The sequence below is a fragment of the Protopterus annectens genome, chromosome 16.part0, assembly GCF_019279795.1.
Source record: "Protopterus annectens isolate FY-2018-M chromosome 16.part0, PAN1.0, whole genome shotgun sequence".
NCBI classification, from domain to species: domain Eukaryota; kingdom Metazoa; phylum Chordata; order Ceratodontiformes; family Protopteridae; genus Protopterus; species Protopterus annectens.
The window spans coordinates 15,672,041-15,698,226 of NC_056750.1; the positions used below are offsets into that span (position 1 = coordinate 15,672,041).

The 26,186-nt window shown below is 43.9% G+C and overlaps 1 protein-coding gene across 2 annotated transcripts in view; it reads right to left on the bottom strand.

The window, feature by feature from the left end:
• The window catches only part of LOC122791001 (hamartin-like), a 1,885,581-nt gene that overhangs the window by 568,723 nt on the left and 1,290,672 nt on the right, over nucleotides 1-26,186 (bottom strand). For both annotated transcript variants that reach the window (XM_044058745.1, XM_044058744.1), the window contains exon 14: nucleotides 101-211. In XM_044058745.1, coding sequence (XP_043914680.1) covers nucleotides 101-211 — 111 coding nt within the window. The remainder of the gene's footprint in view (nucleotides 1-100; nucleotides 212-26,186) is intronic.

Below are 26,186 nucleotides of genomic sequence, written 5' to 3' on the forward strand. Positions count from 1 at the left end.
CATGAATGTAAAAGGTAGACACAAACAAAAATATATATAAAACAGTTCAATTTGTATCTCATTCAGTACTGCTCTCATCCAAAATAAATCAAGTCCTTACCTTCTGCCTGAGCTGGTTTAGCATATATTCTGTGTTGCTAATTTTATTCTTTGCCTTCTGTAACTCTATTTTCAGGTCTCCTGTTGTCTGCTGACATTCTTGTAACTTAGTCTAGAAAGATGCAGGAAAAGTTTAATATCAGTAAAGTAGTGCAAAAAGCAATCATGTTTAGAAAAGAAATTAGCTTCCAAATAACTACTCAATATAACATTTTACAAATACACTTCGACCTATGAAATGTGAAGCATGTAAGTTAATAAAACAAAAAAAGGAGACAGTGATTAACTCATTCACATCCATCAGAACTTGCATTAATGAAGTTCGAGACACTGTGCTTGCAGGCTGGACAGCAAACACCAAGATCTCAACTAAACATCTTTAGCATTACGTGAAGCGGCCGTGTATCTGTCTCTAAGATTAGCACAGCAGCGTCTTTATCAAGTGAAGCGTCCGTGCATCCATCTCTAAGATCAGCACAGCAGTGTCTAAAATCTACTGAACCGTACGTGCATCCATCTCTAAGATCAGCAAAGCAGTGTCTTTAACATCTAGTGAAGCGTCCGTGCATCCGTCTCTAAGATCAGCACAGCATTGTCACTATATAACAAATTGTGCTTGTTCATACATTAATAACTGTACAACTATGTCACATACAGGTTATTGAAATACAACTTAAAAGCTTTCATGATGAGCAACCGAACTGTTAAAAACAGTTAACCCTCCCTAGAACAGGTGATTCTTACATATATAATTATGCTAACGTGACAACTTTCATATTTCTCTATCTCAACAACCAAGGAACACAGATGTAACTCATATGAAACCTCAACCAGATGAACAAAACTACTGCCAATAGTTTGTGTAGCTTGAAAGCTTAACTATGTATACCAAGCTATTTCCAAAACATTAAAAAATGACTAACTTGCATATTGTGACTTATAAAATACAGCCCAAGGCTTTAAACTGAATTTGGACCCATGGCTGCATTCAGGAAAATCAAAGTTGTATTCGTTCTGATTCAAGACATTTTCTGTCCTTGACCTAGCACTCTTGTGTGGGGTCATTTACTGCACTGTTATAACTTGATATTACTTGTGAACCTCTGCTATCTCTGTAAAAAACAAAAACAAAAAAAAAAAAATCTTGCTTTTTTCCCACTTTTCTGAGAGTTAAAAAAGTTCAGTTACAGGCTTGCTGTTCCTGAACTGTTTGAAAGTTTCTGAGGCCATTTTTGCTTGGGCTGAAGGAGGGTCTCTCTGTTGATCAGTGGCAGTGACTAACATTGAGCAGCTTCCCTGCCCCCCGTAGAGGTGGTTACCTTCTTGAAACTGTAGTTTTATTTTCCCTTTTGGGTCTATTCCTGCTTCTTTCCAGCCCCTGCTATCAAGCACGCTTTAACGTGCTTTAGCGCGGAGTTGCCACTAGAGCAGCATCGGGCAGGCGGGTTAAACAAGGTTAAACTCTTTCTGGCTCCAGAAAGTCTGTTCTTCAATTTTTCCCTTAGAACTGCTCTGTTAGGAACCTAAACAGTTTACACCTACACTAAAAAGTACAGCACTTGTTCCAAATAGCTTTTTCTTCTCAAAAAGCTCAGCACTTGTCTTATAAGCATATCCCTTGTCTTATAAGCATTCTCTTTGCAGGTCAAGCACTCCTATATTATACAAATCTCTCACTAGCAAACCCCAGGAGTGCCCACGTCCCTGCTAAGCCCACTACTTTTCTGTCTCATACCAACTCATAAGTCTTTCTAGCATGTCGAAGGGTCAGATGCTGGCGTCCTCTCCTGCCCAGTTGGTGAATCTGGGAATTCTGAGACAATGTTACAATTGCCTCATGTACACGGACAACCCTCTCCTCCTCCCGTAACACTAACATTTGTGAGAGATGCAGCTATTTAGCCAGACTGGAGGCTGAGCTCTCTCAACTCAGGACTGGCAAGACCAGGCAGGAGGAGAAACCTTCACACACACCACAATACCAGTCTCACATAACTCAACCACACCACTGAATCAAACACATAAACACACTAAGACATACTCGGAGGCTCTGAGTAAAATTTACCTAAACAGCAGAGGCCTCCAAAGCAGACAAACATCACATAAACAACAAAATCAGTGTGCAAAGCAGTCACTGCCCTTAAGGCCAAATACAACACCAAACATACTTGTCATAGGTGACTCCATAGTCAGACACACTGGCGTCCGGCTCACCAGACTGAGTAAGGAGAAGGTCACAGTAAGCTGCCTGTCGGGCTAGAATCCGCCACATAACATAAGCACTCAGGTCTCTCAACAGCAGGTACAAGTCGACTCAGTCATTGTCACGCTGGTGTCAAGCGACCTGAGACGTGCCTCCTTGGACTACATGAAAGGGGTCGAGGGCTCTCTGATTATGTAGCCCAGGCAGGTATGACCCTGACCTTGAGCAGTATCCTACCTTCACCTAGAATGATGCCACAATACAGTGATAAGATGATCAGCTTTAATAATTGGCTTAAATTCTGGTGTCATTCAAAGGGGATCAATGTCTGTCTGCCTGGGATGACATGCTGGACAAGCCACGCTGCCCAAGGGGCGGCTTGCACCTGTCACTAGGCTTCCGGATATTGGCAAAGACTCTTGCCACCCCATAGTGCCTTTTTTAGGCAAGGCTCAAATTCTAAACCTACCACCCTAGAACACAAAAAGTAAAAAACTAAGGGTAATGCTGCTCAATGCCAGAAGTCTCAATCTCAAGATGCACGCACTTTCAGGGCCCTTCTCAGTATGGAGAACATCGATGTCTGTGCTGTGACTGAAACCTGGTTCAAGGCTCTGAGAGCACCCCAGCACTATCAGGTTTCACCTCATATCATGCGTTCCGGCCCCAAAATCCGGACAACACCAGAAAGGAGGGGGGTGTCCATATTGACACCCACACCTCAAGGTTGGTGGCAACGCACGATGCATCGGAGACCATCCAGGTGCAATTAACCATAGGCAAGACTGCTCTGCAATTTGTAGCATGTTACAGGCCACCCTCTCAAACTCAGGAACCTCACATGGCCTTCCTGAAAACAATGGAGGGGATAAATGCATCTCCAAACACCATCATACTAGGTGACTTCAACTACCCTAATATAGACTGGGAACACTACTCAAGCCCAAACACTCTAGCCCAAAGGCTCCTGGAGTTCATAAACTCAAATGCCATGGAACAACTAGTCACCATCCCCACAAGAGGAGAAAACATACTTGATCTCATCATCACGAACAAGTGACCACAATGTTCAACACCGGAAGTATACCCCTCACTGGTGAGATCAGATCATAAACTAATCTCGCTGGAGGTCCTCATCCACCCCACCTGAAATAAAAAGACCACAGTGAAAACTTCTCAAAAGCCGACTTCACACTTCTAAAAACTAGTGTGGTCTCCTTTAAGGCCCCTGAGCCAGTGGTAAACATTACTCAAACCGCTGAATCACTTACAAATGCCTTCTACCAGCACCTACAGGACTGCATGGATCAGGCAATCCCAAACAAAACTAAGACTCTTTGTACCAAGGCAAGCGTCCAGTCTGGTGGACCCCAGCCATAAACAAGCTCTACAACAAAGGAGGAAGCTACTACAAGATAGAGGCAAAATCCTTGAAAGGTAAGACACCTTTGATCATTATAAGTAAAAACTAAGAGCTCTCATAAAATTATCAAGGCAAATTTTGAGAGAAAATCGCCAAGGACTCAAAGACAATCATAAGGCCTTCTTTAGCTATGTTAGAAACCTAGGAGGAAACTCCCAGATATGCTCAGAATTAGTTCAAAATGATGTGAAGATTACTGCACCTACACATTGCCAACATACTGGCTGACAGGTTCAGTGCAAACTTCTCCCCCCTCCCCCAAAGGAGATATCTATACCAGAGGATTGTAGCCCCCAAACATCTCCAGCCCAGGTGAGAACTGCTCTCTCCAAAGCAAAACACAGCATCCATGGGACGGATGGTGTCCCCGGCTGTGTGCTCCACGAACTCAATGAGAATTAAACCCGCAGTTAGGACAGCTGTTTAATCTTAGCCTCACCTCAGGATCGTTACCCAAGGGTGGCGCATGGCGACTGTGGTCCCACTTCACAAGGCGGTGCCTCCACCGACCCTGGAAATTACCGTCCCATTAGCTTGACATGCCTTATCTGCAAAGCCATGGAGAGGATCATAATGGAACTCATAAATAAAGACATAGGGAACTTGCAGACTTTGGATCCAACCCAGTTTGGCTTTGTCAAAGGCAGATCATGCCTTTTAAACTTGGTTGACTTTTTGAGACAGTCACCAAGGCCATTGATGAGGAAAGGCAGTTCATACAGCCTACCTTGACCTGGCAAAGGCCTTGACACAATACCCCACTCAGGTATCATCGAAAAACTCATCAGCTTGAATGTAAACCCATACACCACAAGATGGGTTGCAAACTGGCTAAGTGACAGAACCCACAGGGTCAGAGTTGCTGGAGCCATGTCAAACTCAAAGCCTGTCACAAGTGGTGTCCCACAGGGCTCAGTCCTGGGTCCACTCTTGTTGCATCTACTTTTCTGAAGTGCAAGCAAACACAGGAGGGTTATGGCTGACAAAGTTTGCAGATGACTGCAAACTGGGCGCCATAGTCGAAAACACATCTGACACAGATATCCTTCAGAAGGGCCTCACAGAAGCGGATAACTGGTGCCAGAGCCATGGCCTAAAGTTAAATGCCAAGAAATGCATAGTCATACCCTTGGGAAAAACAAGGTTACCCCTAGCTACCATATAGGTGGCAATCCACTGAGCACAGAAGAAGTCATCAGGGATCTGGGGACCCAGGTTGACAGTAGCCTTTCGTTTGACACTCATGTTGCTAAAGTAGTTAGGAAAACCTTCTACATTGCCCACCTGATCATGAAGGTTCACATCTAGATCAAGGAGGTCATCGTCCCCCTGTACTCATCACTCATTAGACCTATGATTGAGTACAATGCCCCATTCGGAATGTATCTGACCCGACACCTGCAGCAGCTGGAAAGGCCCCAAAAGTTCCTCACCAAAAGGATAAAGGGTCTCAAAAATATGTCTTATGCTGCCCGACTGAAGAACTCCAGCTCTATTCAGTCTCATACCGCTTGCTCAGAGGTGACCTGTGCCTGACATATAAGGCCATGTCAAACCCTGATTTGATGAATATGCTTCACCTCAAAAAATCTAGATCCCTCAGAACCACAAGGGCGGGAGACTTAAACCTTGACACGGTTATTAATAGAATGTGCTGGAGGGACAGATTCATCACCCAGAGACTCCCTATGCTGTGGAACAAAATCCCGGTACATGTGAGGCAGAGCACCTCGCTGGCCTTGTTCAAGAGGAATCTTGACCAATGGATGGGGGATCGCAGATATACCCCAGGGATTACTTCAGTGTCACTGCTTGACAGAGGCACAGCAAAATAATAGGCATAGTTTTATTCAAACTAAAGGGGTGGCGAAAGCCAAATAACTATGGGCTAGGCTTATAAATGCCCTTGGGCAGATAGCCTAGTATGAACCTGAACCTATGAACCTATGAACATATTGAAAGGCATGTTGGACCATACCAAATCAGTAAGGTTTCTTTGGAAAAAGAAGTTGCAAGTCAAGTTCCAAAGACACAGCTGCAAAGGGACCAAGAAAAGCCTTAAATACTGGAGGTGTGGACTTGTCTAGACCCAAAAGGTTCAGGTACCTCTCCTCTCAGTCAGTTTGTAGGAATCTCATTTAAAGTGTTTTCTCATAAGATTAAGTGTCTCCACAAAGGGGATCTTACACAGTTGTAAGCATGAATAATCATCTCTTCCGAAATATACAGGGGGAGGGTACCTACATATATGCAATAAATTTAGCTCATTTTCAAAGAATCTGTTAGGAAAGAGAGAAATCTTTTATTGAGCTGGGACCCAAACGGGGGAGCCAAGCTGTGGTCTGCTGTGAGCTTTGTCACACTGCAAATAGTTCCTTGGCTGACTTCTTAAAATCCTGGAAGTTAATGCCTTGCTACATGAGAGGGAGCATCTGAAGCTCCAAGGCTTGTACTGTCTACGACATGGCAGACATTGTGCTCATACATTCATGGTTCCAGGGAAGAAGTGTACTGTAAAGGCCCCAAACTTGACCGTGTAGACTTTCATGCGGATTGACCAAAAATCCACTGATTGATCTCCAGGGTATTTATCATGCACAATCAGCGATGAAAAAGCCACATCTTTTACATTAGCTAGAGAAAGTACAGTTTTGTACCTACCATAAATGTAGATGTCCGAACAGGATAGCATCTGCAGTCCTTACAAATGGGTTGTCCTGTCGTCAGGCAGCCCTTCGGTCGGCCGGATTCCAAAGTCTGGGTCTGGCCTCGGCTGGTGTCGCACTTCACCCGACATCATCACTGTAGGTCTTCGGGTATAAAGGCATCAGCCGACGCCATTTTCCTCAGTGTTTCTTGCCCCAGATGCCAGTTGCCCTCTTGGATAGCTAAATTTTTGGATAAATGCCAATGTTTCCAAAAGAGTAGAAGGCAAACACAAAAAATAAGCATGTATGTACATATATACAAACAAATACACTATAAGAATCCCCCTCAGCTAGCTATTAGGAGGGTAAATACCCTAGGAGTACCACAGAGGGGAAGGAGGGTGGGTAATCCTGACTGCAGATGCTATCCTGTTCGGACATCTACATTTATGGTAGGTACAAAACTGTACTATGTCCTTCAAGGATGCATCTGCAGTCCTTACCAATGGGTAGAATACCATAGCCAAACTAGGGGAGGAGGAAGAAGAAATTATGGTGTAGTTAGGATCCCTTGCAAAACAGCAGTGGCAAACCCTGCTCGGGATCTAGAGTATAGAGGTAAGTTATAATGCTTGGCAAATGTATGCACGGAGGTCCAAGTAGCAGCCTCTATAATGTCCTTAGTAGCCACTCCTCGTAAGAAAGCTGTGGTAGTGGCTGTAGCCCTTGTAGAATGAGGCCTTATGTTCTGTGGAACTTGCTTTCCATGGTAGGAGTAACAGAATCGTATGCAATTTCCTATCCACTTGGAGATTGTCTGTTTGGAAATTGCTTTTCCTTCCCTTCCTGTTGCATATGCTACTAGTAGCTGGTCAGTTTTCTATTGCCCTTGGTTCTGTCCAGGTAGTAGCGCAGTGTCTATGCACATCAAGGTATGCAGCAGTCTTTCCCCTCTGTTCTGTGGATTGGGAAAGAAGGTAGGTAGGTGGATTGCCTGGTTTAGAGACACTCTGGATACCACCTTAGGCATAAATGTAGGATTAGTTCTCATGGACACTCTATCTTGATGGAAGATTAGGAAGGGTTGTACTGCCATTAAAGCCTGTAGTTCGAAACCCTTCTTGCTGAAGTAATTGCCAGCAGGAAACCAGTTTTCAGGATAGGTGTTGTAGATCTGCTGTTGCTGCTGGTTCGAATGGAGGGTGTCAATTTTTCTAGCACAAAGTTCAAGTCCCATGCTGGTAATGGTGTGGCAGTTTCCTAGGAGGTTTTACATTCTTAATTCCTCTCAGAAACTGCCTGAGTAGAGGGTGTGAGAAGACAGGGGATCGAGCTGTATTCTGCAGAAATAGCTGATGCATGTATCTTGATGGAGAGTAGGACAGGCCTGTATGAAGAAGCTCTGCCAAATACTCCAGGATGTTGGCAATATCTACCTTTGACACATCTTTCCTCTTTCAGTACTCCAAATGACAAACCTTTTCCATTTTCCTGCATAGTTCCTTCTTGTTGAAGGTCTGCGGGCCTCAAGGATAATGTCTTTAACCCTTTGGGATAAATCTGGGTTAGTTGCTGTTATGTAATGTTCCAGGCAGTCAGTTGCAGAGTTTTTAGGTTTGGATGCAGGATGTTGTAGTCGCTCTGAGTTAAAATCAAAGGAATCAGGGGTAGTGTCCACGTTTCCCCCCGAGACATGCTCCTCAGTAATGGATACCAATGTTGTCTTGGCCAATTTGGAGCTATCAGAATTATCCTTGGACGTTCCTTTTTGATTTTCAGTAGTACCTTGTGCATCAAAGGAAGAGGTGGAAATGCATATGCTGTCAGGCCTTTCCAACTGAAGGATAGAGAGTCCACCTTCCAAGCAAGTGGGTGGTATGTCCTTGTGCAGAATTTCTTGAGCTGGTGGTTGAGTGGGGATGCGAATAGGTCTATTTGTGGCATTCCCCATTTCTTTGTGATGGCCTTGAAGATGTCCGGGTGTAGCATCCATTCGTGAGCATCGAGGTAGTTCTGCTTAACATGTCTGCTAGGATGTTTTCTTTTCCCGGTACAAATATTGCCTGTAACTGAATGTTGTAACTCAGAGCCATATTCCATAGGTCCAGAGCCATTCGGCATAGGGGGTATGAATGAGTGCCTCCCTGTTTGTTGATGTACCACATGACTGTGGTGCTGTCTGTCCTTATCATCAATTGGCCTTCTTTGAGGAATGGTTTGAAATTCTGGATTGCTAGTTTTACTGCCAGCATTTCTTTTTGATTTATGTGTAGGGCCCACTAGTCATGAGCTTGATGGCTTGTAGCATGTGGGCAACCGGTTTGAGGCGCTTGATGCCCCTAAACCTTTTTCGGGAGGGAAGGGTTTTTAAGCCCTTTTAGCCAAAATTTTTAGGCCCTGACCTTTTTTGCGCTGGCATGGGGCCAATTAGCGGTCCGGCCCAACCGAGTATTTTTTGCTTTTGGCTCTTTGAACCAAGAATAAAGAGGAAGGCTTTTTTTGCTTGGAATCCTTTGTTTTTGTGCCCTTCTCACCCAAGAATTTTTTTGGGGGATGGTTATCACTTTTTAAATTACTTTATATTTGAAAACAAATGTTTTTTGTGTTTTGGCAGCGTTTTGGTTTGTTGAAACTTTGGGGGAAATTTGCCCCCACCCAAAAAAATTTACTTGATTTTTTTAAATCGGGGCAAGTCCAAAGGGAACTAGTTATAAGTTTGCCCTGAAGAAATCTAGGTACCTGCAATTTTTTGGGGGGCCAGGAGTTTTGAATTGGTTCCAAATACCCTTTCCCCAGCATGGGAAGAAGGCAGGGCGAAAATTTTGGAAAAATTAAATGGAAAGGGCGGCGAGAATACCCAATTTTTTTTTTCGGTACAGGAAATCGGAGAAAACCCTTTGTGTTCTGTGGGGGCCTTTTCCACCCCCATTTTTTTTGACTTTTTTTTGAGTTTGCCTTTTTTTTGGGGGGGCACCTCTTTTATTGGAATGTGAATAAACCTGTCCGGAAGTTTGAAAACCACTTGCCTTTGAATTATCCCTTTTTTTGAAAAAACAACTTTCCCCAAGGGTTTATTTGCCCTTGGGTGAACCCAAACATTATTGCCTGGCAGGGGTTGGGGGGCCCCGTTTTTTTGTTGAGGGCCCCGAGGCATCCCGGTTTATTTCTCCCTTAATAGCCCGAAAGGACGGGAAAGGGACCTTTTTTTGGGGATTCCCAAATTGGGGCTCCTGTAAAAATTTTTTTCTTTTGTCTTTTCCTTTTTTCCTTTTCTTCAACCTTTCGGGCCTGACTGATTACCCTGGAATCTTAGCTTTTTTCAACCCAAACCCGCCTTTCAACCCCGGTTCTTATAACTGTCCATTTGGTATCAAAATAAGCCCCCATACAACCAAAAAAAGAAGGGTTAAAATGCTGAATTTTTTCCCTTTTTCAGAAAATTTTCACAAGGAATCTAGAGGACAGTTTTTTTTAACTACAACATAAATCTTTTTATTTTAAAAAATAATTCCCTTCACTAGGATGCAAGGGAACTTTTTCCCCATTCAAGGGCCTGGTTTTTTAAAGGAATTTTTTATGGCTACTGCCTTAGGTGGGAGATAGCTAATCTCAAAAAACCGGGGGGGAGGTCCGGGAAAAAACCATGGGCTTCAGGGGGAGGAAATTAAGGAGAGGAAGTAAAAATGCACATAAAAGGGCGGGAGGTTTTAAAAAGGCCTATGTTTAATTAAAAAAGGTCCAAACCTTTTTTTGAAGAGAAACTTAGATTGGAAGCCCCAGGCTTTAAAGGGTTTCCCCAAAAAAATTTCCCTGGTGGAACAATAATTATTTTGCACGAATTTCAAAGTAGGGGCCCGGATGGTTGTTTTCATCTAAAAGCACGGGGACACGGCTCGGGGTTCCCCTTAGGTTTTTTAGGGAAACCCCCTTTTTTGGGCCCTTTTAAAAGGTGAGTCCCTCCGGTGTTGGGGAACAACTGGGCCTGGGGGGGGGCAAAGGCCAGATTACAAATTTTGTTTTACCCTGAAAGGTTTTAAAAACAGGTGAACCTAAGAACGGTGGAGAGAAATAAAAGGGAGGGCCGATAATTTGAAAAACCCAGTATGGAAATTAAAAAAAAGGGTTAACCTGTAGTATGGTTGCTAAATTATTTTCGGGGGGAAACGAAATTTTTTCCCCTTTTACCCGAAAGGAGGGCCCCCTTTTTTTTTAAAAAATTTTAATCGGAATGACAGCAAAATGTAAAAACTGAGCCAAAAATGTTCAGTCCCCCCGTCCCAGGAAAAACAGGTTAAAAAGCTGTTATGTCTGGCCTCGGGTTTAAGAAAGGGTTTAGAGAAAATTTTTTCCCCAAAAGTTAAACGTTTTCTTTTCCGGGGAACTAGGCTGGCAAAAAGGTTCACCGCAAACCCCGAGGAAGTGCTTTTAATTTGATATCGAGAGAGAACTCTTTGATTTGCCCCGGATTGAACATTTCCTCTTCGCACCCATGATTGCTGGCTCTGTTTAAACAGACAAGTATTTCCTGGGGGAATGAAAAAGAAGCCGGCAGATTTTCTTTTTTTAGGGAGACTGTCCTGCAAGATTTAAAAGGTTTCCGTGTTTCCTGAATGGCCTGTAGGGTTTTGGATGTCTTGTTAAATTTTTAATAAAATATTAAAATTTTTAAGGGGCGGTTTTTTAAATTTTAATCTGGGCAAAAAGAAACTGGACGGCCCCCAAAAATCCAAAGTCTTGGAAAATACCAAATTGGATTTTGTAACTTACAAGTGTTCCCCCTTTGAACTTTTACCAAATTAAGGTTTGATGGCATATTTCTACTTTTTTCGGGAACCCAAACATTAAGGCCACCTTTCCCCAAAGGGGTTTTTGAAAAGCCAAATCTAAATCATGGGCCCTTCTTGGCAACATGAAACTGGTGGAAAATTGCTGGGGTTTTTGAACGGCGAAATCTTAACCCAATAGCTTCCCCTGAGAAGGGGAATCGGGAAAAAAAACCCAAACCCCAGATTTCTCTCTTGTGCTCTTAAAAAATGTCTTTCTGGGGCCTTGCTCCCCAATGTCAACCCCATAGGTTAGTGTAGGATTGAGTCCTTGTTTCTCCATGCGGGGCATAATATAAATTTTTTGGCGTGGGGGTTACCACTTCAATAAAAACGGGGAAGTGGGAGAAACCCAACTTTCTTTTAAAGGGGAATGGGGGGAGAAATTTTAACTGCTAAGGGTGGGAAAGACCCTTTGTAAGTTTTCACAAGGTCTTGTCCTCTAAATCACTGTGAATTCATTATAAAATTTTTTAAATTTTTTTGGAGGAAAGGGGAGAGGAAGGTTTCCAGCAGAAATTAAAACCCAATAAACGGAAAAATTTCCACCCTACCGGCCCTAGACTTTTTAAAGCCCAACAATTCGGGCCTTCCATAAATCCATTCCACTAGAAAGAACCCCCAAAAACCCCCCTTAGAAAAAGGCTACTTTTAAAACCCCACCAAACCATATATCCAAACAAAAAACCCCTCCCAACCACCCTTCAACTGTTTAAACGCCCCCTCCCTGAAAAACAAAAATTTAAAATTTTTATTTTAACAAAAACCGCAAAAAACCCAAAGGGTGAAAACCTTTTTTAAAGACTTGGAGAAAAAAGGAAAAGGGGGTTTCCAAAGGGTGAATTTTGATATAATTTCAAAAAAAAACCCAAAGGGCCAAAAAATACCTTTTTTTAAAAAAAACTCCCCCCCCATTGGGGAAACAAAATCAGTCGTGGTTACCTCCAACCCCCTTCATCTGGTCCTTCTTGATTCTGAACCTATTCTGAATCTGTAGCTTTTTTCCTGCACCACCCAAACATTCAAGGACACCTATCAACTTAGATGGGATTTCCTATGGAAACCTGTACACAGTGGGTAATCTAACTTCAAATGGGTCTTGCTTAAGCAAAACAAAACACTGAGAATGTGAATAATTGCATGGGATCTAATGATCGTAGTCAGAAAGGCTTTCAAGACCAGCATGACGCATGCCCTGAGAAGGTACAGTCATGTAAAATCTTACCATATCAGTAGATGTTCTTCTCTTCATTGTTGCAGTATTCCTTACACTAGGGATCTCTTGCCTAGGGCAGCCTGACGTCCGGCCAGTATACCAGAGCCTTAGGTTGTAATAGGAACATTGTACGTCCCACATATGATCTCCACTCACGACATAGGATATAAAGTTGACGTATGGCTGTACCATCTTCAGAACTAAAAAACACCAGGAGGAACAACAGTCCAAGGAGAAAAGAGGAACATGTGCATCCAGAAGGAGGAAACATGGGGAGGACGGAGGGAGTGAGTGAATACTGCAACAGTGAAGAGAAGGACGTCCACTGTTACGGTAAGATTTTACACAACTGTACTATGTCCTTCTATATCACTGTTGCAGTATTCCTTATGGAAGGAAGAGTATAAAACCTCAGGAGGAAAGGTAGGAGAAGGAAGGTCCAGCAGAGCATTCAAGAAAGTCAGCGGGATAACCCTGGCAAATCCAGCCCTAGTCCTGGAAACCACATCCAGCGTATAGTGCTTGGTAAAGGTGTGCACAGTCCAAGTAGCTGCCTCATGAATGCAGTTGGTATCCAATCCTTTGAAAAAAGCACCAGAAGAAGCCACAGCTCTGGTAGAATGAGGCTTAACAGAATAAGAAATAACAAAAAGAAATGGCCTTAGATATCCATAACAAATAGTGTCATCCTCCCAATGTGCACGTCCCTCACTGGTGTTAGAAACAGCCAAACCCTAAGACCTAGGGAGGAAACACAAAGTTGCTCAGATTTACAAATGGCTTTAGCTTTATACAAATATCTGACTTGTCTAAGCAAATCCAAGGTGTGAAAAACCTTCTCATTAGGAGACTGTGGAGAAGGGAAAAAAGTAGGCAAATTGTGAAGGCTGCCAGCCCAGCTAGCTAGAATTTTGTATATAACTATGTCAATGTAAATATTAATATGATCCGTAGGCGTGTCTACAAATGTAAATAACCTGTATGTTATGTGCTGAGCTTCAAAAATGTAACCACTGTGCACCCTGCTGGAAAAAAGCAGAAATGTATATGGACTATATGCCTGTGCAAATGTATGTTTTCAAAGTAGAAACTGGGACATACAGAGTTAACTTGTAAACTCTGAGAAAATAAGTACAGACTTTACGATTGTTTTTACCACAGCTAGAAGACAGAATGTCTACAGCTAGAGTTTCTTTCTATTGTCTTAAGACAGAAATAATTACTAGGTTTAAAATGTAAACATGTTAATTGTTTTATGACTTCCAGTTTCAGACAAGCTTCTAAGAGATAACTATTTTTCACAGAGACATGTTAAATTCTGTTGGTGTCTGTTTAGCCTGGGAACTAGAAGCAAGTGTCAAATAGTGATGTCACCTAGCTAACCCAGCAGGAATGTGCATTATTAATTTAAGAACTATCTGAGAGAGAAAGACAGTGCATTTTGTATTTGTCTCTGGATATGAACACCTCCATCTTCAGCACTTCTCATCTGTATTTGCCTGGCTCTGTACATAAGACTTGGATCATAGTATTTCTCTTAGAGATGGATAAGAAAATAGTAAGATCAGTCTAGATGTTTTCTGTATTTATGTGAGACTGTCCTGCAATGTTATTTTAAAGGATTTCCTGTGATTCTGAACTCTTTTGTCCCTGTATTGGGTTATTGTGTATTGTTTTGTTCTGTTATTATTATTATTATTATTATTATTATTATTAATAAATATATTTAAACCTTTTTAATTGTGGCTAGTTTTGTTTAGAGATATTTAAGCTCTTTGGGTACGTGCATGTATTAGGTAACACTGTACAGGCCACTCTTAAATAGCTTTGAAGTCTTGGATATGCTTACCATTTGGATAATTGTAACATTACACAGTAGAATAGGTCACCCTTTCTAAGGGCCTTTTAGCAGCAGATAAGTAAGGGTGGTTGATGGCAGTGATTTCTACTTTATTGTCTGGGCGGAAGGGGGCATAGCTAGTGTACCTGTGCCAGCCTTCCCCAGGAATGTCCGTGTGTTTGTATATAAGCCGAATCTCAAAGTGCATGTGTGTCAGCTACTTGGGCAGGGACATGAAGCACTGGCTGGACAGAGAGGGTGCTGGAGGTTTTGGCTTGACCACTTGGCTGAAATCTTAACCCTATAGCTGTGCCAGTGGGGAGTCTTACTGGGGATCTAGAGAGAAAGGGAGAAACCAACTCCAGACTTAATGTGATCTCTGTGTGCTCTTAAGAGAAATTGTACTTTACTGTGTGTGTACCTGTCATCCTCCCAATGTGCACATCTCTCACTAGTGTTAGTGGTGACGATTGAGGCTCCTTGATTACTGGGCCAGTGCAGGGGCATCACATATTAATTGTTTGGCAGTGGTGGGATAGCCACATCACATATTAACTGGTTGACAGTGGTGATATAGCCACATCACATATTAACTGGCTTGTAGTGGTGTGCATATCGAATTCCTGTAGCTTGTGTACAGTGATCACTGAAGGTGCTTGTACTCTAAATCAGCCGCGTAGTGAACATTCAGAGTTCATATCACAATTGTTATCTTAGTTAGACAGGGAGAGCAGGCAAGCATGTCAGCAGAGAAGTATGGCAAGCTGACAAGGAGCCAGTTTGACTGAGATGTGCCAGGCTAAAGGACTGGTGCATGAAAACCTGACTAAAGTGGATATGTTTGCAGCTTTAGTCACAGCTGCATCAGAGAATACCAACCAGGAGCACAATCAGACTGGCCATGGAGATGTACAACTCTCAGAGAATGGATAGCTCAACCTTTCCACAAAAGACTTAAAAATCCATCTAGAGTTAGAGAGACTTGAGTTGAAGGCCAAGCATTGGGAAACAGAAGCAGCAGAGACACTGAGACGTCTGAAGGCTGAGGAGAATAAGAAACTGCTATGCCTGGATGCTGAGGAGAAGGAGAGGCAGAAGCAACATGAAAAGGAGATGCTGACCAACAAAGGTCAGTAAATTTCTTCCACAATTTACAGAGAGGGATAACTTTGATAGTTTCATTCATATGTTTGAGAGAGTATGTAAACAGTATGATGGGGACCAAGGGCTCTGGGTACGGTTCCTAACCCCCTTACTCCATGGTAAAGCTGTAACTGTTCTCTCCAAACTGTCTGATCATGACTGCTTAAATTATAATGTTGTAAAGAACTGTTTGCTAGAATTTTTTAAGTTAACACCTGAAGCTTATAGGAAAAGGTTTTGTGAGCATAGATGCAAGGCAGATGAAAGTGTGTGTGAATATGTTGCTGAACTAAGCACTTATTTTCATAGGTGGGTGAGTGGATATCAGATCACCACTTTCGAAGGGCTGGCAAACCTTTTGGTGAGGGAACAAGCCCTTAGCACTTTGCCTGAGGACATGGAACTGATTAGCTGATAGACAATGCCTTACTGTTGATGAGTTGGGGAAGAAGGGGAGACCTATACCTAGCAAGCAGGGCATCACTAAACAGGAAAGGGACACCCAGTGTTGCTCATGGATCTAAGGTAACCCATGGTGGGCAGTCCAGACTGCCCCAACAGGATCTGCCAGTAGCAGGGGAAGCCACTAGTCCAGGTACATGTCCAGGACCTCAGGTTAAATGTTTTAAATGCAACCAGTGGGGCCATGTAGCATACAGATGTCCATGGAGGCAAGGTGGACAACAAAAGGTGGGAGAGCAAGTACGTGGGAATGACAAAATGCTAACAGTAGGTTCTCTTGAGAATGATAGGGAATGATGTTGGTGATGCAGTACCATGTGTTCATGCAGTTACATGCAGTCAGTCTTGTAGACAAGCATGTGGGTCTGGTAGCCTGTGGAGACCCAGTCAGAACGCATAGTTGCAGCCAGGACTGGTGAGCTGGTTACTTCAGGGAGGGAGCTACCCTGTAGCAATGAGACCGAAGGTGAGTCACAGCTGCTTGTGGGTACTGATGGTCCCTTGGACACAATGACTGCAAGGGCAGAGGTGAGTAGTAGTAACCAGGCTGACAGGGATACATCACTGTCAGAGGATACCAGACTTCCTGTGGAAGGGTAAGCTGGGAAGGGTTACAAAGACAGAGTTGAGACAGGCTCAGCTCTCAGACCCTACATTACAAGGCCTGAGGCAGGTAGCTAGTGAAGCACCTGATTCTCATGGGAAGGAGAAATGTGTATACTGGGACAAAGGGCTACTGTACAGAGAGTGGACCCCTGAGGAAGGGCTAGAATGTGAGAGAATACTGCAGTTGGAAATGTCTAGTGCCTATCGTCTGACACTTTTAGACATAGACCATGATATTCCCTTTGCAGGTCACATGGGCATAAAACATACAAAGAGACATATTATGCAGAACTTTTATTGGCCTGGGATTTCCAGAGATGTAACAGGACCTTTGAGCAGTGCCAAAAGGTAGGCAAGGCAGGAGACCAGCTGAAAGCTCTTTTGATGCCTTTGCCTGTGATTGAAGAGCCATTTCAGAGAGAAGCTATGGATACTGTGGAGCCTCTGAGTACTCCAAGTTCCACAGGGAAAAAGTATATCCTAGTAGCAGCAGATTATGCTACAAGGTACCCTGAAGCAGTGGCTCTGTCCTCCATTGAGGCAGAAAAGGTGGCAAATGCTTTGTTAGAGATTTTCAGCATGGTAGGTTTCCCAAAAGAAATACTGACCGACAGATTTACCAATTTCATGTCAGACCTGCTGGCTTGTCTGTGGAAGTACTGTGGGGTGAAGCACCTAAAGACCACCCCCTACCACCCCCAGACTAATGATCTTAAAGAGAGGTTAAACTCTACACTCAAAACCATGCTACAGGCATTTGCAGACCAGTTTAAGAGGGACTGGGACAAATATATGCCCCATCTGTTGTTTACTTACAGAGATTCCTCAGGAATTCACAGGTTTTTCACCTCTTTGAGTTGTTGTATGGGCATGGGATGAGGAAACCTCTAGATTTATTTTGAGATGAGTGGGAGGGTGAGTGTGAATCCCACAAGGAGTCTGTTGTGGCATATGTCCTAAACCTCAGGACAAGGCTCAGGGAAATCATGGGCTTGGCACAGGAGAACCTGGCAGAAGCCCAACAGCAGAAAAAGGTCTGGTATGACAGGAATGCTCGAACTAGAGAGTATGCTGTAGCTCAGCAGGTAATTATTCTCATTCATCTTCCAGGCCCCTGCTTACATTTATCAAGGGCATCAGAACATGGCAGAGATTTGGGATGCATGGCTAGGCTTAAAAAGGCCCTTGTGGTCATTAGCCTAGTAAACACCTATGAACCTGTCACAAGTTGTAGGCAGCTTGGGAGGGATCCAACAAGGTGGCAAGGAAGGTCAGTGATGTTAAGTACATGGTAGAACCGCTAGGCAGGAGGCAGGGGAACAAAAGTACAGTTTTGTACCTACCATAAATGTAGATGTTCGAGTGTTCACTCTGCTGCAGTCATCACACTTGGGGTTATACTGTCGTCAGTCGGCCGGAATTCCAAAGTCTTGGTCTGGCGTCGGTTGCTGTCGCTTCTTCCCTGACGTCAGTGTGCCAGGGGTATATATAATGCATCCAACACCATTTTCTTCAGTTTTTCTTGCCCCAGATGTCAGGTGCCCCCAAAAAGGTGGTCAGTAATTAGTACCAATTTAAGAAATTTTAGCACAAGCACAAAATCCCTCCAGCTATAAGCAAATACATCAGGAAGGTATTGTAGAGATTTAGCCAGTTAGATCAGAGGGGATGGAGGGAGGGCAACCTGGACTGCAGCAGGGTGAACACTCGAACATCTACATTTATGGTAGATACAAAACTGTACTATGTTCATCGTGTTACCCTGCTGCAGTCATCACACTTGGGTAGAATCCCAAAGGTAAGGATGGGTGGAGGAGTCATAGAGGGTTAGAGTAGGCTAGGAGGCCCTGCAGAACTGCAGTGGCGAAGCCAGCTCTAGTCTTAGAGTAAAGTAGACTAAAGAGCTGCAGTGATCGTGTTTGGTAAAGGTGTGTACTGAACTCCAAGTTGCAGCTTGGGAAGGCTGTAGATGTAGCTGTTGCCCTGGTAGAGTGGGGCCTAATGGTAGCAGGAACTGGGTTTTCCATGATGGTTATAGCAAAAACAAATGCAATGTCCTATCCATTCGGAAATGGTTTGTTTTGATATAGCCCTCCCTTGTGAAGCTGTAGCATAGGATACAAAGAGCTGCTCAGATTTTCTGAAAACCTTAGTTTTATCCAAGTAGTAATGAAGTTGCCTGTGAATGTCCAAGAAATGCAGGAGTCTTTCTCCTTTGTTCTGCGGATTTGGGAAGAAGGTGGGCAAGTGGATGGTTTGATTTGAAGCCACACTGGAAACCACCTTAGGCATGAAGGAAGGATTAGTTCGTAGAGAAACTCTGTCTTGATGGAAAATGAGGAAAGGTTCCACTGCCATTAGTGCCTGCAGCTCTGAGACTCTTCTAGTTGAAGTTATTGCTAGCAGCAGGGCAGTCTTCCATGATTTAAACTGTAGATCTGCAGAGAAAGCTGGTTCAAAGGGAGGTAGCATAAGTTTTTCCAGAACAAAACTGAGGTCCCATATGTTGGTGTAGGTGCTCTCCTGGGGGGGTCTAATGTTTTTTGCCCCTCTGAGGAATTGCCTTAGAAGTGGATGTGAAAATAAGGGTGGATCCGTGTTGTAGTGGGCTGAAATAGCTGATGCATGGATTTTAATGGAAGAAAAAGAAAGTGCTTTGTGCAACATCTCAGTTAAATACTGTAGAATCTGAGGCATGTGAGGATGAAGTGTGTTTTGGCCTTTAGCTTGGTTCCAGGCGCAAAACCTTTTCCATTTGTCCAAGTAGGCCTTCCTGGTGCTGGGCCTCCTAGCTTCCAAAATAACATCCATAACTGCTTGGGAAAGAGGAGCTGGCTGGATGCTTAGTTGATCTGCCATGCAGCCAGATTTAAGGTTTTGAGCTGGCTGTATAGAATCTGATTGTTTTGCTGTGTGAGCAAATGGGCAATTTGTGGTAAAATCCAAGGTGGGCCCTGGGCCATATTCCTTAATAGTGGGTACCAGTGCTGGCGTGGCCAGTCTGGGGCTATGAATATCAGTCGTGGTCTATCCTTTCTGACTTCCAGAAGCACCTTTGTGAGGAGAGGCAATGGAGGGAAGGCATACACTGTCAGGTTTTTCCAACTGAATGAGAGTGCGTCCACTTTCCAAGCTTGATGGTGAAGTGTCCTTGTTCAAAATTTTGTTAGCTGATAGTTTTGGGGGCTGGCAAACAGGTCTATGTCTGGAAGGCCCCATTTTTGAGTTATCATTGCAAATACTTGTGGATCCAGTTTCCACTCGTGGGGATCCATGATGTTCCTTCTGAGGTCGTCTGCCAATGTGTTCTTTTTTCCTGGCAGGAATTGAGCTTGTAACTGAACTTGGTACGCCAGTGCTGTGTTCCACAAGGTCATTGTTTGCCTGCATAGAGGGTAGGAGTGTGTACCCCCTTGTTTGTTTATGTACCACATTACTCTGGTGTTGTCCGTCCTTATTGTAAGTTGTTCTGGATGTAATAGGTTCTTGAAGGCTGTCAGAGCATTCTGTACAGCTAGCATCTCTTTTTGATTGATGTACAGATTTCTTTGATCTGCAGTCCATACGCCTTGAACGCACTGTCCTGCCCTGTGTGCCCCCCAGGCGTAGTCCGATGCATCTGTTGTCATAGTTTGCCTAGCTGGGGGCAAGGTGAAAGGCTGACCCTTGTTGCGGTGACATGCCTGTGACCACCATAGAAACTCCTGTTGTAGGCAGGGAATGAGAGATATGATTGTGTCCAAGCTGTGGCTGTGTTGAGACCATACGCTTTTTAGGTACCACTGTAATTTCCTCATATGCAGCTTTACAAATGGTATTAGTAGTATGCAAGATGCCATGAAGCCCAAGGCCTGCAGAATTTTTCTTGCAGGGAGTTGGGTCTTAGTTGCCATTGTTTTGAAATATTGAGTCAGTTGTAATTGTTTGTCTGGCGTCAGATAAGCCTTCTGGGCCGTTGTATTCAAGCTGGCACCCAGGAATGTCATATTTTGTGAGGGTACTAGTTTTGATTTCTTTTCGTTTACTATGTACCCCAGGCAACTTAGAAGATGTTTTACAAAAGCCAGATGTTGTAAGAGGATGTCCTTGTTTTTTTGCTTGGATGAGGCAGTCGTCCAGGTATGGGTATATTTGAATTCCTCTTTGTCTGCAGTATGCAATTACTGGTGCCAGGCATTTTGTGAAGACCCTGGGTGCAGTAGATAAGCCAAAGGGCAGTGCAGAGAATTGGTAATGGGTTGAACCTGCAATGAAACGGAGGTATCTTCTGCAACTTCGTCTGATAGGGACATGCAGGTATGCCTCCTTGAGGTCCAACGTAGGTATCTTCTGCAACTTCATCTGATAGGGACATGCAGGTATGCCTCCTTGAGGTTCAACATTACTAGCCATGCTTTCTTCCCAACATGGGAAGAAGCTGCTGTAGTGTTAGCATCTTGAATTTGGGTACTTGTAAGAAGGTGTTTAGAATTGAAAGGTCCAGAATTGGTCTCCAGGCATTGTCCTTTCTGGGGACTAGAAAGAGTCTTGAGTAAAATCCTTGGCCTTGCTCTCGTGTAGGTACCAGTTGCATGGCTCTCATGTCCATGAGAGCTGTAATTTGTTTTTGTGCCTCTGCCCATTGATTTTGTGGCAGGTTTGGCATTCCTCTTTTCATTGGCAAGGTGTGGAAATGGAATCTGTATCCTCATGAAATTATGTCTAGGACCCATTTGTCCTTTGTGACAATGTGCCAGTTGTCTGAAAAAAGTGCGAGTTTTCCTCCCAAGGGAGCTGCCAAGAGAGTGTTGCTTGGCCAGATGAGGTGCAAGTCATTGAGTCTGCCTTCTGGTAGTTTGGGACCTGTCTTCTCCTCCCTTCTGTGTTGCAGTGCCCCATTGTTGAGGTTTGTATTGAGCTTGTGGTTGTCCTCTGCCTCTTGGACGTCTGTATTTACCCCTCTGTGGTCCGTCAGTAGCTGGAAAGGACCAATTATTTGTTGGCCAATTTCTGCTGAAGCGAGGGGGCTGTACCTGTAGGAAATCTTTGACTGTCTGCATAGATTTTGTCTTATCCTCCATTTTCTTTAAGACTTCTTCTGCTTTAACCCCTAATAGAACATCCTGCTGTAAGGGAGCATCTAGAAGCTTTGCTTTAACATGATCAGGCAGAGTTTGTTCCTTTAACCAAGCATGTCTACGTATAACAGACCCAGTGACAGCTGCTCTGCAGGAAGCCTCCAAAGAATCAAACCCACATTGTAAAGTATGTTTGCACACCTGTTCAGTTGCCCGCAACAGATCCTGCATTTCTTTCAATTCAGACTGTTGAGGGAGTGTGCTCATTTTTTGTTTTAACTGAGACATTAGAAATTGCTGATATTTTAGCATGTGAAATTGGCAATTTAGTGCACTCATAGCTAGAGTGGCTGAGGTGTAAACCTTTTTCCCCCACCTGTCTAGTGCTCTGGAGTCCCTTTCAGAGGGTACAGGATTTTTTGCCATAGAAGCCTTAGCCCCTTTGGGACCCTGGATCAGCAACAGGGCTTTTATAAAGGAATTTGTGTGAGTCAGGCACTCTATAATATCTGTCTGGTTTGGCTGGAGCAGGAGGCAGAGAATCTGGATTCAAACTAGATTCTAAGTAAACATCATCCACAATGTCTAAAACTGGGGGGATGGCAAGAGGTCTGTGCTGGGGGAGTAAAAGAAACTCTCTGAGCCTTTTCTTTGAGTCAGAGTAGTCCTGATCTTCCCACTGAAAATGTTCCCTCATGGTGTGTAAAGTTTCCCCAAAGGAGTAGTCTTCAGGGGGAGAAGCTGAGGGAATAGAATCCTCAGCATCAGAATCTTCATAAGGGGAGAAGGAGTAATCTTGGTCCTCAGAGGAGCCTGAGGAAATAGACAATCAGAGGAGGCAAAATCTTCCTCTTGTCTAGGCCTTTTGTCGGGTGGGGGTTGGGAACCCCCGATTAAAGAGATCAAATCTTCAGAGATTTTAAGCATCTGTTTCTTAGGCATGGGGCCTTGAACTGGAAACTGAAGTGCAGTCTTTTTAGGTTTAAAAGGAGTCTTAAGCTTAGGATACGTTTTTATGGTGAGCTTCGTCGGTCTGAAGACGGCTTCAGAAACCGAAGGTGTTTCTGAAGCAACGACATCTCTTTCTGCAGTGTCGTCGGTAGGGGCTAAACAAAATGGCTGTGTCGGCCTAGCACTCTCAGCCAAAAGCTCCAAAGCGGTCACGGGTTCCAAATCTGCGGTAGTCAGGGGCTGCGTCGGAGCCTCACTGAAGACCGGTGAACCGGAGACCGGTCCAGCCGAGGCCTCGGAGTCTGGCTTGGGTCTAGGCTGCCTGTCCTTATCCCGCGCTTTTGTGCACACCGGTAGTCGGTTGCTCCGACGGCATTGTGTAGTTAAATTTTCTACTGAAGTAGTGTCGTGTGAAATCAAAGCGTCTTGTTATAGTACGCTTATTAAACCTAGCACAAAAACGACAACCAGTGACGTCGTGGTCTGGGCCTAGGCAAGGTATGCAGTAAGAATGAAAATCCTTATGAGTTATTTGCTTCCCACAAGAAATACAATTGTTAACTTTTTCTGACATCGGTCTGAGGCAAGAAAAGTTTCCCCAATGGGGTACTTAGCTTTATTGAAGACTTCGTATCTGAAATTCGACTTCGAAAATCTCAGGAGTCGGCCGGCCGGCACTTGCGAACTGCTTCTGCTTCGGGCACCGTGCAGCAAGAAAGAAAGTGGAGAAAATGAAGAAAATGGTGTTGGATGCATTATATATACCCCTGGCGCACTGACGTCAGGGAAGAACCGACAGCAACCGACGCCGGACCAAGACTTTGGAATTCCGGCCGACTGCGGGACAGCCTGACGACAGGATAACCCCAAGTGTGATGACTGCAGCAGGGTAACACGATGACCATCGGTACCATTAACATGTGAAACCTTACCATAATAGGGAGGCCCTTGTGGTGAGTCCACTGCAGGAAGAGTCTGAGGGAGATCTGGTGACTGATCTCCTCCATGAGGCTCGGACTGGCACCTCAGTGAAAGGGGTAGCAATGTCCCAGCAGTTATCCCCTACCAAGGTTCGAGAAATCCGAGCAGTGCTACAAGAGTTTGGGGACACATTCACTGGGAAACCAGGGTGCACCCACCTGGTGCAGCACCATGTGGCTACAGGACCCCAAAGGCTTATTATGCAGGCCTCTTATAGGGTGCCTGAGAGAGTCAAACAGACTTTGAGGGGGGAGATACTGGAAATGTTGGAACTAGGGGTAATTCAAGAGTCCAGCAGTCCCTGGGCCTCCCCAGTGGTGCTGGCATCAAAGAAAGATGGCAATACCAGGTTCTGAGTGAACTACAAGAAATTAATAATCACACAGATTCAGATGCTTACCCCATGCCTACGACAGATAAAGCCCTAGAGCAGCTGGGTGGAGCTAAGTATCTTACCACCATTGATCTTACAGAGGGTTACTGGCAGGTGCCTTGACTCCCACTGCTAGAGAGACGTCAGCCTTTGTGACTCCTTTTGGCTTGTATGAGTTCACAAAGATGCCCTTTGGGATGAAAAATGCCCCATCGACTTTCCAGAGGCTGGCAGATCATATCCTAGAAAGAGTAGGAGATTTTGCCCTTGCTTACCTAGATGATATTGCCATCTACAGCCATTCCTGGCAAGAGCACCTTCAGCATGTCAGGGAGGTGCTGGGCAGACTACAGGGGGCAGGGTTGACCATTAAGCCCAGCAAATGTCAGGTGGGTATGGCAGAGGTCTCGTACCTAGGACAGAAAGTGGGGAGTGGTAAGATCAGGCCAGAACCTGTCAAAGTGGAAGGCATTCAGGCATGGTCTGCACCTGTTACCAAAAAGCAGGTGAGGGCATTTTTAGGTACAGCAGGGTACTCCAGAAAGTTTGTCCCCAGTTATAGTACCATAGCTGCTTCCCTCACAGACCTGACAAAGAAAAGCAGGCCAAATAAGGTAGTGTGGACCCCAGCACGTGAGCAGGCATTCCGGAAGCTTATAGTAGCTTTGGGAGGACCCCCTGTGTTAGCCAGTCCAGATTACAGCAAAGAATTTGTTGTGCAGGTGGATGCTTCAAACCATGGGGTGGGGGCTGTATTTAGCCAGATTTCTTCACAGGGAGAACATTACCCAGTGGTGTATCTAAGTTGTAGGCTCCAACCCAGGGAGAAATGCTATGCAGTTGTAGAAAAGGAATGTCTAGCCACAGTGTGGGCACTGCAGAAACTTCAGCCTTACCTATATGGAAGTAAATTCACTACAGTTACAGACTAAAACCCCTAACATGGCTACATTGAGCCAGCCAGCAAAATGCCAAGTTACTAAGGTGGAGCCTAGGACTGCAAGCATATGTCAGTGCAGCACTGTAGTGGGGTTAGCAATGCCACAACACAGATGGGCTCTCAAGACAGGGAATGGGGTAAGGTATTCCCAGACAGTCTCAACCCTCTTAAGCAATGTTTCTCAAGGGTCACTTGAAAAACTAGCTTGAGTTCTCGGAGGGGGAGAAATGTGAAGGCTGCCAGCCCAACTGGGTAGAATTTTGTAAATAATTCTATGTCACTATAAATATTAATATGATCTATAGGCTTGTCTGCAAATGTAAGTAACCTGTACGTTATGTGCTGAGCATCAAAAATGTTAACCACAGTGCATCCTGCTGGAAAAGAGCAGAAATGTATATGGACTATATGCCTGGCCAAATGTATGTTTTCATAGTAGAAAATGGGACATACAGAGTTAACTTGTAAACTCTGGGAAAATAAGTAAAGAGTTTTAAGACTGTGTTTACCACAGCTAGAAGACAAAATGTCTACAGCTACAGTTTCTTTCTATTGTCTTAAGACAGAAATAATTACTAGGTTTAAAATGTAAAAGTGTTAATTGTTTTATGACTTCCAGTTTCAGGCAAGCTAAGAAATAAGTGTCAGCTTCTGAGACAGAAGAATTTTTCACAGAGACATGTTAAATTCTGTTGGTATCTGTTTAGCCTGGGAACTAGAAGCAAGTGTCAAATAGTGATGTCATCTAGCTAACCCAGCAGTAATGTGTATTATTAATTTAAGAACCATCTCAGAGAGAAAGTCCGTGCATTTTGCATTTCTCTGGATTTGAACACATCCATCTTCAGCACTTCTCATCTGTATTTGTCTGGCTCTGTACATAAGACTTGGATCATAGCATTTCTCTTAGAGATGGATAGGAAAATAGTAAGATCAGTCTAGATGTTTTCTGTATTTATGTGTGACTGTCCTGTCATGTTGTTTTAAAGTATTTCCTATGATTCAGAACTCTGTTGTCCCTGTATTGGGTTATTGAGTATTGTCTTGTTCTATTATTTATTACTAAAAATATTTAAACCTTTTAACTGTGGCTAGTTTTGTTTAGAGATATTTAAGCTCTTAGAGTACTTACATGTATTTGGTAACACTGTATAGGCCACTCAGCCTTAAAGTCTTGGACACTCATACCACTTGGATAATAGTAACATTACACTGTAGAATTGGTCATCCTTTGTAAGGGCCTTTTAGTAGTTGATAAGTAAGGGTGGCTGGTGGCAGTGATTTTTACCTTATAGTCTTGTCAGAAGGGGGCACAGTTAGTGAACCTGTGCCAGCCTTCTCCAAAAGTGTCTGTGTGTTTGTATATAAACTAAATCTCAAAGTGTGTGTGTGTGTGTGTGTGTGTGTGTGTGTGTGTGTGT